We start from the raw sequence: 16,231 nt of genomic DNA, 5'->3' as shown, positions 1-16,231 counted from the left end.
TCAAGTTTGGTGTTTATTGAAAATGTACTGGTTTAAAAGAGGTTGAAAATATGGAGTACAGGATTAATTATCCTCACAAGATCAATTTTGCTTTATACTTACAGCATGTAATATACATACATATGCGCGTCTTCTTTAATTATTTAAGTTCACATTTCTATTGGTGTTGCTTGATTTTCCAGATGAAATGTATGAGCGCATGTCTGTTCTCCCGGATGATGTCCATTACATCTGTAAGATTTGTTCTCCGCGAGGCCCTCGACACTGGGAGGTGGTTCTAAAGGACTCGTTCCTAGACGGTCTGAAGTCTGTCTTTAACACAGTCACTCAGGCCAAGTGTGCCCAGTATCTGCTGCATATCGATGAAAAGGTTGATATTGAAAATAATCTCAACTTAATAAAGACATAAGTTCTGCAAGAACCTGCCATGTTTTCTGATGATTCAGTAAAGTTTTATTGTTGCTCTTTGCATGATGATAAAGCTGTGAAGTTAATACTATGAAGAAGCTTTCAAATGAATGTCTTAAAACGCAATTTTAATCATCCAGCTAAGAAAATGTAAAATATGCAAACACTGAATAGTCATAAACATACAAAAAATTAAAGAAAATGTACAGTATATTTAGAACTTCTAAATTTCACAGCAAAAAATTGCAGTGCTTCAATCTTATCTCAGTGATTACAGTAATTTACAGTACATTGTATTTGATTTCTATCTCGTTAAAGAAAGTAAAGGAGCTAGAGGAGAAACTGAATGAGCAGAAATATGGAGATGCACATAAAACAACAATGGAACTGGAGAAAAGTCTCGAAAACTTTGTGACCTCATTAGAAAAAGTTCTCAAAAGTAAAAACAAGTCGGCTGTGGAGCAGCAACAGGAAGGAAACATCTCAGAAAAGGGAACCTCTGTTGTGGATCTAGTGGGTGATTGTGAAAAGAAGGTGGAGGAAAAAGCCAAGGATGATAAAGACGACAGTCTGATCAGGTTTGAAGGTGATGAGGATATGGATGAAACAAAATCTTCAGTAACAGAGGATAAGTCAGATGTGGAAATGGCAGAGGTCTTGAATGATTCTGACACAATTTCAATAGGTGATGTAGAGACTTTGTCGGCATTGACCACGCCTGGAGTATCAAGAGGAGTATCTCCAAATTCCAGTGCTGGGTCACCCAGGGTAGGGACAGAGGATGTGAGGATGGAATCTCCTTTGCCCCCTGATGTCTCAGAAAATCTAGCTCAAGGAAAGGAAGAGGAAACAGAGGGAATCCCTGCCAATATACCAAATGTGGATTTGTTGTTAAATGTGGAAAAAGACGAAGTGGATGGTTCCAAGAAGGAGAAGTCTGTGACCGGTACAAGCATTGTTGACGATCAATCTAACAAACAGTCTAATGTTTTGTCTGCGGATGTGAGGGAGGAAGAATCTCAATCAAATATCTGTGATACCGACAGTTCTGTCAATGGTCCGAAACCACAAACAAATGATCAGAACATTGACCTCACAGAAAAGGAAATTAAGCAGGAACAAATCGAAAACATTAAAGACATTGATCAAACACCACAATCTCCTGTTGTGCAGAGTTCCTCGAAGAAATCGGTTGGAGTTGTGGACCTGACAGTGGAGAAGAGTGTATCTTTTCAGTTATCCACTCCGACCAAAGGTCTTGTTACCCCCACCAAGGCTTTGTCCAGGAGACTGGCAGAAAACCGACTCTTACCGGGATTCATCAGGCTCTATCCAAAGGACTTCAACGCAGTCAAACTGAAGATGATTAACGAGGAGTATAGCTCTGTGGTCAGTCTAACATTATAGGAATTTTTACATCGCTGTTATTTAAATACTTTGCTTCTTTTGTGTAGGATGGTTTTCAAATGATTTTTTTGTTAACTTTTGATCACAGAATGAGTTCAGTGAGGACATGGCTCACATCATCAACCTGGCATTAAATGACCCAGATGAGATGAAGCTTGTCAGGAAAAAGGCAACCAACTCTGTCCGCTCCATGTTTGTAAAGGTAAGGTCCAAAGGTCCAAGATGCTGACAACTATGTTGCCCCTTATATTTTAAAAGGAGTTGTTAGTGATGGCAGGGATCAAGTTTATTGAAATTTTCTTTTTAATTCAGCAAATGGAGAAATGTTTTCCATGGTTCAATGTTAAAGCATGTCAGATATGGGACAAAAACCAGAATTTTCCACCGTAAGTAGTTTACTGATTTGTTAATTTGAAAGATAAGGATAAAGACAATGAAAAACTATATACATGTATCAATATTCAGAACAAAGAATAGCTGATATGAATTTTCTCTCTATTTTATAGAGGAATACACATTTTTAAGCTAGATTACCTGTAAATGATTTTGATCTATTTTGCAGTGGAATGTTACCAGATGCAGTGTTGCCTCCCTTTGAGGACCACACTTATGCTCAGTGGTTAGAAAGGGAGGACCCCCATAAGTCTCCTCAACCTTCACCATTCAAGAAAGTCGGAAACACCCCCATCAAGAAGATTGTACCTCTGCGTAAGTACATACAAGTATATAGTTTACTGGCAATTGTCATGTGATTCATAAATGGTTTCATAAATTCATAAATGGTTTAACACCACTAAATAAACACCTTACTGTACTATCTTGAAGGAAAAAACTGTGTACAAAGTCTTTTTTGATATTGATCAGGCAGCTTAACATATGTTTTAAGCCAATCATAGTGGGCATTGTTGAGGTACAGTAAGTAAGTAAGTAGGTAAATGATTTATTATAGTGACACGTGTTTTATAAACAAATAAAGATACATGTATATGATATAATACCTTTATGAATAAACACCCGGCCCATCGGACCTATATGTCACTTTATAAACATGAATATACAAATAATAAGTTTACGCATTGTTATTTTTATACAGGATAGATTGTCTGCACATAAAAGCTGAATGTACAAATTTTGCATTTGTCTAGGAAAGTTAGATAAGAGAAAACCAGTGCAGTCAGAGTCTGACATGTTTAGTGATCGATTATTAAAGCCAATACTAGTAAAGAATTCGGTTCTAAGTTTTGAATAAGATGTACAATGTAATAAAAAATGAAATTCGTCTTCTATTGCTTCTACAGAACATATAATACATAGCCTATCGTTTACTTCCTCAAATGATTTCTTAAAACAATTTTGGTCTGACCCTCATGTGGATGTTGATTTCTTTTACAGCTGTGGATGAGGATGCAGAGAAAGTCCTGTCCTGTGATTTAGAGGACTCCGGTGAAGACATCAGGCGCTGCATTCTCTGTTGGCACTATGGCGATTCGGATCCCAATGTAAGAGTTTTTACAAAATATTGAAAACATCTGTCTTTAGTTGCAAATGATAATTTATTGAATGGAAGATACTTTTTTACATTAGATATTTCAATAGAATTGGAAGTATATGTGTGAGTAAATTAACTGTCTGTGTGTTGTGTGTTAGGATGCAGGTCGTCTGCTGTATGTGGGTCAGGATGACTGGGTCCATGTTAACTGTGCCCTGTGGTCAGCCGAGGTGTATGAAGAGGAGCATGATGGGACACTACAAAACGTTCAGACTGCATTGTCAAGGGGACGAGTCATGGTAAGTGTAGAAACTGGAAATATTATTACTGTACCTTACTTCATTTACAAGCTGGAAATCAACACCTCTTGCAGTTATCATGTTAGTTCGACACAAGTTTTTTTTTTTTAGAAAAAGCCATTCTAATGAACATTTAAATTAATCTTTAATGCTTCAATGTTAAATGACGATAAGGTTTCCATTATGTCAAATGTACCTGAAATACAGAATCTGTTTCTTTAATGATGAATTTAAGTTACATTATGTGGGGTAGTGCCCTTAAAGTCAGAAAAAGCAAAATAATACATATTTTACCATAAAAATATGTAAAAAATATGTGATGGAAATAAAATGCAATTGAATACAAGAAGTAGTAGCCTGCTTTCTTCTTACTGAAAGTTAAAATGGATTTCATAGTTGTCTCCACATTTGATTGTAGCGGTGTGACAGTTGTCAGCGTGCGGGGGCCACTGTGGGGTGTTGCACCAGGGGCTGTCCAGCCAACTACCACTTTATGTGTGCCCGGCACGAACTCTGTCTGTTCCAGGAGGACAAGAAGGTGTTCTGTCCCCAGCACAGAGAAAAAGTGGATGGAGAGGTGTGTAGAAACAACAGGAAAGCTATTACGTTGTGAAGAATGAACATGTATATTATATATACATGTACATTTATTTCAACTGTTTACTCTGTGAATTAACCAGATTGACAGCATCAACAGTCTTGATATCTGTGTACATGCATTTGTACATTTCATTTAAAAATATTTCATAAAGTTATCAGTATGATAGCTATCTGATTTTTTATCAGAAAAAGACTGATTTCCTAAAAGCTAAATTTCCCATCAATATACATGTACTTTGACATCTATGTCTATCAAGTTTCTGAAACTACACTATTTAATATCTCTTGTCTTTGATGCTTTCATTCAGTTGGTAGCAAAGGAGAAGTTTGCGGTCAACAGAAGGGTATGTGTATCAATGGAAGATCTCAAATTCAACAAGAAGACATGGTCCAAAGGCCTTGACCCCTCCACTGTCAGTGTGATCGTAGGTCAGTATAGGGTGTGGTATTCTATCCACAGAATAATTGTACCTGTAACTACAAAGATTTATCTTATTGAATGTGTCTTGATCAACTCAAGAAATACTTTTCTGGGATAGAAGATTTTCTTTACTTAAACATGTACATGTATGTCATTGTGTTTATAGAAAATTTAAATTTGCATTTCTTTTTTAAGGCTCATGTACTGTGGAAGAACTAGGAAGATTATCTCCAATCTCTGATACCAAAGACCTACTATTACCTGTAGAGTTTTCGTAAGTAGAGGAATACCATTACTTATTGAAATATTGCGATTGAGTTTTTTGCTGATAAACATATTAATTGAAATCACAACTGGTTTGTGAATTTCTTTCAGCTCTACACGAGTCTTTTGGAGCACACAAGACATCAGAAAGCGCTGTGTTTACACCTGTCGGATTGTAGAGGTGAAGCCAGACAGCCCCAAGAGTGCCGCCATGCTGATAAAAGACATCACCATCATCCATGACGAAACTCATCCAGACTACGTACCTCTGTCTCAGATAAACATTCCCGGAATCAATCTCTTCCCGGACAGCCGGCCACGGACTCGGAGTCTAGAACTGAGTGGACTCGGCGAGGAGTCCGGATTCTCCAAGAGTTTTGATACATCCGGTGACTGCGAGATACTCAACAGTACTCTCAACTCCAATCAGAGTTTCAGTGCTTCGGATGTGGGCAATGATTCTCTGAGTTCCTCCTGGCCAGTAGTCAAGAAGAGGAAGACCAGTGACCCAGCTGTCAATCTGGGAGTGCTCTCACCAAATACTCTTAGGCTCTTAAACTTGAAAGATCCCCAAAAATTCCAACAGACAGTAAAACCCTGTTCACGAGAAAAGGATGATTTTGGAACTTTGATAAAAATTGCAGATAGACTGAATATGGCAGCTAGTGGAAAGAGTGATGTAGCTCTAACAATGCCCCGCCGAGAAAGATCAAAGTCAGTGGATCGTCTATTGTCACCACCACCTGTCCGATTTTCTCCCTCATTCAGGTCTGAAGGCCATCAGAGTGCTGGAAACACGAGAACCAATTCCAGAGCAAACTCTGAGGAGAGGATGTTCTCTCCCATACCTACCATGAGTCTGCAGAAACAACTGTCCATGAACAAAGAAGTGACAACAGTGAAACCACTCATAGACGATAACTGTAATACCCAGGTCACAGACTTGAACAAAGCTGAGGACTCCATTGAAACTGGTGAAAGCAATTCACAAGAAGCGAGTCTAGAGCCAATAAATGAAGAAGGGACAGCTGAAGTGGATCCAGCGAATGAAACCTATGTTGTTTTACCTGAAGGCTGCTCCGAGCTCTCGGATGAAGACCTTCAGATGATAACGGAGGCCATAGAGAGAAGTCGATCAGAGCAAGCCACTGATGAAAGCATGGTGTCTGTAGAGTCAACAGAAGAACACCTTGGTGAAATCAGTAAAGAGGCCAACCCAGATTTCTTGCCAATTGGTTTTTCCTCTGTGAAAGAGAATAATTCAAAAATTCAGGGGAAAACATCAAGCACTGATGATGAGAAAGAGTCAAGGGATTTACCAGAGAATACGAAAGAACCTTCACCAAAAGAGGGCATTAATGCAGACTCGGCAGTGTCTTATAAACAAGCTGATCAGTCTTCATCTTTGACAAATAAAGTTCAGTCGGATGATCTCAGTTGCAATGATGAACAAAAATTTGTGAAAACCCCAGATGAACAATTCGAAGTTGAAAGAGAACTTGGTGTTGATCAGAAAGAACAAGAAACTCGTTCTGTAAGTGATTCTGTGGAAGCAATGGAAGTGACTCAAAATCAGCTGACCACATCAAGTCCGGTTGATAAGGATGTGTCCACAATTCATGATGTTGATGAACAGCTAATGTTTGAAAAGGAATCTGTTCCAGAATCAATGGAATCAGTGCAAGAGAAAGGCCTGGATAAAAGATCTCTTGAAAGTCGAGAAGCTGTAGAGGGAATTGCTATAGAGAAGATGGATACTGAGGTAAAAAAAATTTTTTGAATACTTTGATTTTAATTCTTAAGATCAACAAACTTATGAAAAATCTCATATACATGTAGATATTAATTGATGAAATTATTTAGATTACATGTATATTTATACAGATAATCATTGATATGAATAATTGCAAAAATTGCAGATTATGGACTCAAATCAAGGAACAAGCTCTGCTATAACTCTTACATCATGTTCAGAAGAAACAAGCAATACTCAAGGTAAAGATCATCAAATGATATTTTATTTATTTGCATTTTGTTATGAATCATTAAATGCCAGAATTTAATAATGCATTTTTTTTTAAATTTTGCAGCCACCAGTTTAGAAGTCGGTGATAATGTAACACAAAAAGCTATGGAGTGTACAGTGGTGGCTGATGAACCATCATTAACCCCCCCTGAAGGCGTTAAGGAGCAGACTTCAAATGAAAAAACAACAAAACGGAATGACAGAATTCCTGTGTATGGTCGTGAGGGTCAGCTGATTGGGTACAGAAAACTCACTGTGGAACGCCCTGACCTTCGAAGGCTTCATTACACAACACCAAGGCCAACTTTTGAAGAAATTTTGAGTGAGGCCCAGAAACAATTGCTGGAGGAAAAACATGGTGATGAAACCATGCCAGATTCCAGAGAGAGAGAAATGATTTTGGAGTGTCAAGTTCAGCCTTCTGAATCTGTAGTGATGCAGCCTGATAACTTCAGTGCTGGAGATGTTACAGATAAACAGTCCAGTGAGGGTGCTCAAAGTCTCTTAGAGGCAGGGGAAGTGAAAACAGAGGACAATGTAGTTGTGGACAAAGATCTAGTGGACGTGTGTGAAAGTGATGACAAGTGGAAGGAATCAAAAGAAGGTGTAAAAGTTACTGAAATAGACAGTACTAACAAGAGTGACATTGAGAAGAATGAGATGGACATTAAAGTAGAAGCATGTGATAAAGATAAAGAAGAATGTGAAAAACAGAGAACTTGTGAATCAGAAACTGCTGACATTGATGAAGATAAGACAACTGCATTGGAGTCTTCATCAAGTTCTAACAGAGAACAGAACCCATTAGATGAAGTGTCTGTAAAAGATGCCATTATTCCTGACACAAGGACTGAAGAAGAAAAGAATGATCTCTTCAAAGGGTTAGGACTGGCGCGGACACCAGAGGCCAAGAAGACAAAAGCTGAGATGAAGAAAACCCCAATCAAGAGCTATCCATTACGACGTAGGAGCACTCAGGGTGGTGCATCATCGGAAAGGAAAGGTGACCTTCCTCTACATGATCAAATTGCACAAAAGATTAAGGCAGAAAGCCTAGCCAAAAGCAGTCCTGGAGCTAAAGGGCCATTTAAATGTCCAACTTGTAAGAGATTGTATCGCACTGAGGAGAGCTTTGAGACACATGTGAAGACATGCGATTTTGAGGTAAGCACCAGTGATGAAGAGGAGGAGAGTGAGAATGAAGGCGGAGCAAGAAAATACTCCATGAGGCAGACGACAGTTGTCAAGAAGGTTGTCATGGAGATTGAGCAGAAAGAGAGAGAATCTGAGAGTGCTGCAAGGAAAGAAAGATTTTGTAGCTTTAAGACTTCTTGTCAAAAAGCTAGACTGGTTCTGCATAAACTCTCCCCAAGGAAAGTTCAGCAAGGGATAATGGCCAAACTGTCTCCAAGAAAAAGGGGTAGACCATTTAAAACAGGAAAAGAAGAAATCAAAGATAATAACGATCTCAAGGGTTCAAAACGCTTCTTGTCTTCAGATGATGAGAAGAAGAATACTGAAAATGAAAGAAAAAGGAGACAAAGTAGTCAGTCATCAGAGAGGGCCGTTTCTTCAGATCGACGCACCAGGAAATCCTTGTGTGAAGTGAAAGCAGAAGATGACAAAACCAAAGAAGTTGATGATTCTGAAAGTGATGTTTCACCAAAAAGAGGAAGAGGCAGACCAAGAAAGTCATCAATTGTACCCAATGAACAGAATGAGGAAGAGAAGTCTTTATCCACAGAAGAAAAGAAGTCTTTATCCACAGAAGGAAACAAAAGTAAAGAGTGTGCAGACAAAACTGGGATAGAGAAGAGAGGAAGAGGTAGACCTAGGAAAAGTTCTTTGATGACTGAAGAAGACATTAAGAAAGAGATTGTGGCCTCTGAGGAATGCAATAGCCAGGAAGAGTCATTGTCTGAAAGTTCTCCAGTATCTAAAAGAGGAAGGGGAAGATCAAGAAGAGAATCTGCAGCTTCAGACAGTACAAGTATTGGATGTACTGAGAGACACACTCGGAGATCTAGCACTCATGGTAAAAATGATGAGGAATTTGTCTCTCCTCCAACCCCAAAAAGAGGTAGAGGAAGACCTTCAAAGTGTTCTGATGGAATTTCTCCGAAGGGGCCTGATAGAAAGTCATCCAATAATGAAGTTACCCCAGAGAAGAAAACAGGTGTAAGGGGAAGACCAAGTAAACTCTCTGTCAGACATGTCTTAAGGAGTGAAAGGAAGCTCAGAGAACTGTCTAGTATTAAAAAAAGCAGGCCTGTGCGTAGAAAGAAAGGAGTTAATTTGGAATACCCAGGGGTAACTTCTGGTGTTACAAAGAGGAACGCCATATTGTCAAGAAAATTCAAGGCTTTGAGGGACAGCAAAATTAAAAAGCAAAAGCTAAAACAAGCACTTTCTGTGCAAGGAAAGACTTTGTCAGGAACTGCACTTGAAAACGGCATTAAAAGAGGAAGAGGACGGCCTCGAAAATTTACAGCTGGTTCAGCCAATAATTCTGATGGACATTCTCAGAAGAAAGAACTCAAAAGTGTGAAAAATGAAGAGCATGAAAAAGTTAAAGTAAAGACTCCAAAAGTTGAAGAGAGAAAATCAATCGAAAAAATGGAAGGAAATTCAGAAGAAATTGAAAAGAAATCAAACAAAGGGCAGAATAGTGAGACAGATATTAAGGACTCCATTTTGAATGTGATTAAACAATCCAATACCTCCTCACTGCTCAAATGCCCAGTCCCTAATGTGAAGTCTACTTCTGAACAGGAAGTGATAATGATTGCAGACGACGAAGATCCAGAAAGTGACGTCATCTTTTGTGAGAAGACGGGGGATTTTCTCAATAAGAAAGACAAAAAACAGACAACAGCTAGAAGCTGTGAGATCCAGTGTGATTTGGATGATGATATCGGTGCTTCCCAAAAAAGTTCTGGAAATTTGTCTGTGCTCAGAAATCCAGAATCTAAAAATAAGAAAAGTGATGATAAAACTGTTGAAATGGACACCAGTAAATGTGCCACATCTAAATCAGACCCCTTAGGTGCTGAACAAAGCAGAGGTTCTGAATCCAAAATGGAAGATAGTTCTTCCACAGACTTGTTTGTAGATAGAATTATGAATGATCCCGCAATACAACAACTGACACCTATTCAACTTTTAGAACTTCAAAACAAAGTAACTGATAAGAAAGTTGACCTTTCCTCTCTGACTAAAATAGATACAGAGACCACAATCAAGAGTATAAAAGCTTTCCTGAAAAAGAAAATAGAAGAAGGCACAAACAAGACCATGTATGTGACGGACACAGGAAATGGAAAAGATCAAGGTTCAAGTTCATCAGGAGAAAAGAGTTCTGTGATGAAAGTCAATCTGCCTTCAAGTGTGACTCCTCAAGATATCCAGAAAATCATTGAAGCTCATAAGAGAGCCACTGGTACTCTGGGTAAATCTGAGAGCAGCATAGGCATCACACCAATATCGAGGTCATCTCCACTCCAGTCCTTGACCAGTCAATCTACAACATCGGTGCTAAGTTCTGTGTCAGCAAGCTCGCACTTCACTCAGGCACAGTCACAGCCAAGTATCTCAACAGTACAAACAAACTTGGCTCCTTCCTCCTCAAACTCAGTGCTACCTCAAAACTTTGATATATCCTCCCAGATCACTGTTGCAGCAAATAATTTATTGGCAGCAGCAAATGCTGTCTCTCCATCTGCTATGATGCAGTCTCCAAATGTGATTCTGCCTTCTCAAGGTGCAGTAATATCCCACTCTCCACCAAATCTTCAGACGATGAACACTCTACTGCCCTCTAACCCGACTCCTGTAGCTCCTGTCATTGTTCCGTCCCAGAGTGCCATTTTACCTGTGAATCAGCAGCTGCCTATGATGTCACCAAGTCCGATGTTGGCTTCCCCACAACCAGCGATAGTCACAGGTGGTATTCAAACACCTATGTATTCTGTCAGCAGTACTTCACCAGGGTACCAAGCTTTATCTTCTGCAATTGTGACTGTTCCAGAGCCCCAGAAAACGTATCTCCTGCCCCCAAATCAGAACTTGATCACTGTTCCACAAAGTCAAAACCTGATAACAGTTCCTCCACATCAGCTGATGAACCCCAGTATTCCTCAACAGCTTGACAACTACTTACTGTCACTGATTAATAATGCTGGAATTCGGGTCAGCCAAAATCTGCTCAATTCTGGTGTGTCACCAGTAATAAACACTACACAGTATGTTCAAAATGTTCCACAAGTTCATAACATTCCACCACTACAGAATGTTCCAAATGTAATATCAAATATGGGACTTCAGACTGGTATTCGGCCACAGGGTATCCAGAATCAATCCCCAGTCCAGATACAAGGCCCAGCCATTAAAACTGTACCAATGAGACCCCAACTAACACCGTATGTGAATCAGAACACTTCTCTGGTTGCAAGCAATGCAGTTTATCCTACAAGTACGTCAAGTACAACCACAACCCTTGTAAGAGTGTTTGTAGATGGAAAACCAATAGCAATGACCACTGATGCCTCAGTTTTGAATGACCCTACTTCCCTTTTAGCAAAACTAAACCCATCAGCTCTTCAGAAAGGCAAATACAACATGTCTGTAACGTCTCATCGTGTCACATCGACAACAACTCTCACTGTTTCCAGCAAGGGAAGTGGTACCACTTACCGGGCTCACTGCTCTTCGACCACAGCTAACAAAGTGCTGAGTGCACTTCTCAAAAATCGCTCTGAAACCTCTCTTTCAACCGCCATAAAGTCAGGAGGCTTAAAAGGCAAACCTATTGGACCTGCTTCTTCAGAGAGAAAGACAATTTTCAGGAAAATTTCAGATGCAGCTTCTAGGGATACATTATCATCTCTCACTGGTGGAAGCCTTCCTTCCTCTTCCATGGCCATCCAGGCTGCTTCTCACACTCGTCTTCCTCCAGCCATAGCTCAAAGCAGAAGTCTGTTACCAGCTTCAATAAAACTGCAGCGAGATGAAGGAGAGATGATGCCCGACTTAAAAACTTTGGGAGTTAAGCCATACATCATACGCAAGGCTGATGGGACGATTGTGAAAAGGATCATAAAAACAACCCCTAAAGGAGTTGACATGGAAAAGAACTTTGCCATTCAGCCAAAAGTCATGAAGGCGATAATGAAGAAACTTGGTGGTGAGAAGGCTGTTCCGATTCTCGGGAAACATGGGAAGAACTATGACATGATGTCTGTCAGAGTCAAGACAAAGGCAGCGGTCAAAGCAAAGGAAAAGAAGAAGAAGCACAATAGAAAAAGCCCGCAGAAAGTGAGACTGGGACTACCCCAATCATCAGGTAAAAAAGTAATTCTTTGACACTCAGCTTCTTTAACCAGATAAAATTTTACAATTTCAATTTATTTTACTGTAAATCACCTACCCTGTATTAAAAAAGTTGACAATTTTGAAAATGCATGAAGATATAGATAGAAAATTCCACATAAATAAAGTTTAGTTCACACTGAATTTTTCAGGGTTTTCGGGTACCATGAGCCATCCATTTATCCACTCCCACAAGGAGACGATGAGTCTGCCCCAGCCCGCCCTAGAGGAGGAGGTGGAGGAGACCCCCCTCTGTCAGTTCCAGCAGGAGCAGAGGGACAAGAGGCTGGGCAGGAACAAAAAGGAGGGACCCAAACTCCAGTTCCAGATCTCAAGTGATGATGGGTTCTCTTGTAAAGGGGAAACAATGGAGGGTATGTAGAATACATGTTGGGGGGGATTTAAACTAAATTTGGGGGTACATGTATAAAGGAATTGTCATGTCCATTTGTGTGGGCCCTTTTGTTAATTTTACTGTTGCATCTTGTTTCTTGTATTTAATCAGAGATTAACACATTGCTCAAAAGTTGTTCATGACCCTGACATAAGGTCATTTGACCAAGTTCACAATGTTAAGATGGCATTTGACCCTACGAAGTCCTGATATAACTCTTGTTATAGATTAAAAAAGTAATCCTCAAATCTCAAAGTCTAATCTGCACCGCTAGTGATGTCTGACACCCTATATCTTGTTCACATAAGGGTTCCTATTTATTTTTGAAGGGAAAATCATGTACCGGTATTCAAATAATAATTTTCTTTTACAGAGGCCTGGCAGCAGGTGATAGAGAAGGTGCAGGATGTGCGATCTTCTGCCAGAATGAAGAACTTGTCATTTACAAGTATGTACATTAATTCAGAATAACAAGCATTCAACTCTCATTTTGTTCATCTTTTTAAGACATATCTAGAATAAGATGAATGGCATTAGAAAGGCATATAGAATCATAGATATAAAATAGCAAAATTAAAATGTAAGCATAGTCTTATCACATGAATTTATTAATTTCCTGTTCATTTCATTTTCATAGATTTAGATCCAGACAGGTTATTTGGTGTGAACTTCAACTCGGTCATCTATTTGTTGGAGCAGCTGTTCGGGGCTCAGAACTGTCGCAACTACAACTTCAAATACCATCAGTATGACATCACAGACTTGGAAGAAGTAAGACTGTGAAATCTTATACAGATGGAAGGTGAAATGTTTTCTATTTGTCATTAGATCATTAATTGGATTTTTCTGTTTTATGATTTATGTAGGAACCTCCCGAAAATCCATCAGGATGTATTAGATCGGAGCCATACGAGACCAGGAAACCGTTTGACATCTTTAGTTTCTTGATGTCTCAATATCGCGAGATGCCAGGCAGTAAAGAAAGGAAGAACGACGTTGAAATGGTCCACAAGTCCGCTAGGTATGGTATTAAATGTCATGGAAGAAGTCTCTGTATTAGTTACTGCCAGGTCCGCTAGGTACGCTAGGTATGGTATTAAATCAGATATCCAGGAAGAAGATCTCTCTGTTAGTTACTTCAGTCCTTTAGTTCATTCAGTGATGAAAATATAAATTATACTCTACAAGTTATAGACATACCAGGTGCATATTCGCGTCAAGATCTTTGGAATTCCTATAGAGAAGCAAATTATTAAATGAATTTAAAGCAGTATAACTTAGTGCTCTTATTTTCATTAGGAGGGCTACTAGCATGGACCTACCAATGGCTATGAGATTCAGGAAACTGAAGGAGCATGCAAGAGAAGCTGTGGGAGTGTACAGGTATCAATCCAACATTTATGTACATGTACCTTCAGAATCATTGTTCTACCTGGTTACATATATCTAAATTTTGGGTGCAAATAGTTCCCTAGGTCGATTTAACTAAAGATGTTTTTATTTCATTGAATCTCTCAGGTCCCATATACATGGCAGAGGCCTATACTGTAAGAGAAACATTGATGAGGGCGAGATGGTGATCGAATACTCAGGGGAGGTCATCAGGGGTTCCCTGACAGACAAGAGAGAGAAATACTATGAAGGAAAAGTAAGACATACATTTATTGTGGTTTCAATCATGATATTAAAAAATTCTAAATACAATTTTTAATGCCAAAAATAAAATATCCATGTAAAGAATTCATAATTGTAAGCTTTGAACAATATGTTAGAGTTGGTTTATTTTGTACTTCATATAATGGAAATTCATTTATGAATGAGCATTTATGAAAGTCTTTTTTTACTTAGAGATGAAATGTGTTTCTGTTGTAGGGAATAGGCTGCTACATGTTCCGCATTGATGATTATGATGTCATTGATGCAACCTTGCATGGCAATGCTGCTCGGTTTATCAACCACTCGTGTGAGGTAAGATATATATTTCATGTACTGTACATGACATTTATAATTTGCAGAGTTACCCAAGAACATAACTTATTATCAGCAATCATATTTGTTTATTTCAGCCAAACTGTTACTCAAAGGTCATCAACGTGGATGGTAAAAAGCACATTGTCATATTCGCTATGAAATCGTAAGTACCTTTAATATATACCATTTTCTACTATATTGACTCTATGGTAGTAAACATTCTCCATTGAAAAAATATATTTTTTCATTAAATTCAAGTTACTCTTAGATATTAGAAACATTGATGTTTTTGAATTGAATGAAGTATTAGATACTGAAGTTATTAAACAATTTTCTGTCTTTTTGCTCTAAGGTTAATGTTTTTATGAATGTTTTCTTCCCAGAATTAAGAGAGGGGAGGAGCTAACCTACGACTACAAATTCCCTATAGAAGAGGTGAAGATTCCGTGTACCTGCGGCGCCAAGAAATGCCGCAGGTATCTCAACTAACGACTGTGATATCTACCCTGTTCCATTAGACTCATGTGATCTAATTGTTATAAACTGAGGGACAATCTGGTGTCCTTAGTGTCACATCAACCGGTGCCAAGAGAATTCCAACCATATTGTTATGCTGAGCACGTACAATTTTTCTGTTGTATTAACATTACAGCGAAATCCAATAGGAGTTAGAGTCTCCATTGAACCATGTGAACTTTTTCTTTGATATCAGGGGATTTGGGTGTGTGATTTGTTTTGGAACTGAAATTTTTCCTTACCGTGTTACCGTCATCTTTTAATCGAGAATTTTTTTGAAGCATGATCATGTTATAGAGATAATTGCAGATCAAACTTTCACAAATCAAATGAGTTCATGCAAAAAAAATGATTTAACCAGGTCTCTCTTACAGATCCCTGGTTTTTGGTTTATACATGTATTTTTCTATCACCATTGATTGTATCAACAGAATACAAAAACATGTGATACGTTTATTTGATTATTGAATTATGTTTATGTACAGATGAAGTGAATGATAATGAAGTTGACTGTTATGAAACCAAGTGTGAACATGCTATGTATCCTTTTTTTTCTTTTAGTCTTCATTGATATTTATTGCTTTTCATACCTGGTTAGTAATGCAATACCAAATGTGTTCATATGATTATTATATTACACTACCCATTGTAAATATTTTGTACCATGTGTTTTTGTATAGACTTGGAAATGTAATATTATTGAAATGTTTTAATTCATTATTACCTTGCTTTCTGATATCAGCTGCCATAGGTACTAGTACATTATGGTGCAACTGTTGTAAGGAAAGAATTTCTTTTTAGATTAAACAGATTATATATAACTGAAATACAAATGAAAGGGCAAAAGTAAATTATTACACAAGTTACAAAGGATTTTTCCTATGTTATGCAGGGTTTCCATCCCTATTAAAGATATTTTAATTGGAAATTGTCTTGAATATTTTTAAAAATGATGTACTTTATACTTCAGTCCTTCTAGGTAAATTAATGTAAGACGCTGGTAGCTAAAATGAGCTGTTAAAATCATCTTAGCCAGCCAAATGTTCAATATGCATTTTCTCCTTACTAT

The 16,231-nt window shown here is 38.4% G+C and overlaps 1 protein-coding gene across 1 annotated transcript; it reads left to right on the top strand.

Moving 5' to 3' along the window:
• Positions 1-185: 185 nt before the first annotated feature.
• On the top strand, positions 186-16,032 carry LOC105347805 (uncharacterized). The gene is made up of 22 exons (XM_066074916.1): positions 186-370; positions 727-1,797; positions 1,904-2,017; positions 2,128-2,201; positions 2,378-2,523; positions 3,208-3,314; positions 3,463-3,603; positions 4,022-4,180; positions 4,512-4,632; positions 4,820-4,898; positions 5,000-6,650; positions 6,808-6,883; positions 6,979-12,255; positions 12,434-12,655; positions 13,049-13,123; positions 13,313-13,446; positions 13,542-13,696; positions 13,975-14,058; positions 14,194-14,323; positions 14,548-14,643; positions 14,742-14,809; positions 15,030-16,032. The coding sequence occupies exons 1-22, from the start codon at positions 188-190 to the stop codon at positions 15,133-15,135; spliced, it is 10,269 nt and encodes a 3,422-aa protein (XP_065930988.1). The 5' UTR covers positions 186-187; the 3' UTR covers positions 15,136-16,032.
• Positions 16,033-16,231: the final 199 nt, after the last annotated feature.

This window comes from Magallana gigas, chromosome 2 (assembly GCF_963853765.1).
Source record: "Magallana gigas chromosome 2, xbMagGiga1.1, whole genome shotgun sequence".
In the NCBI taxonomy this organism is placed as follows: domain Eukaryota; kingdom Metazoa; phylum Mollusca; class Bivalvia; order Ostreida; family Ostreidae; genus Magallana; species Magallana gigas.
The sequence above is the reverse complement of the archived record's forward strand: the minus strand, read 5'-3'. Positions and strand labels throughout refer to the sequence as shown.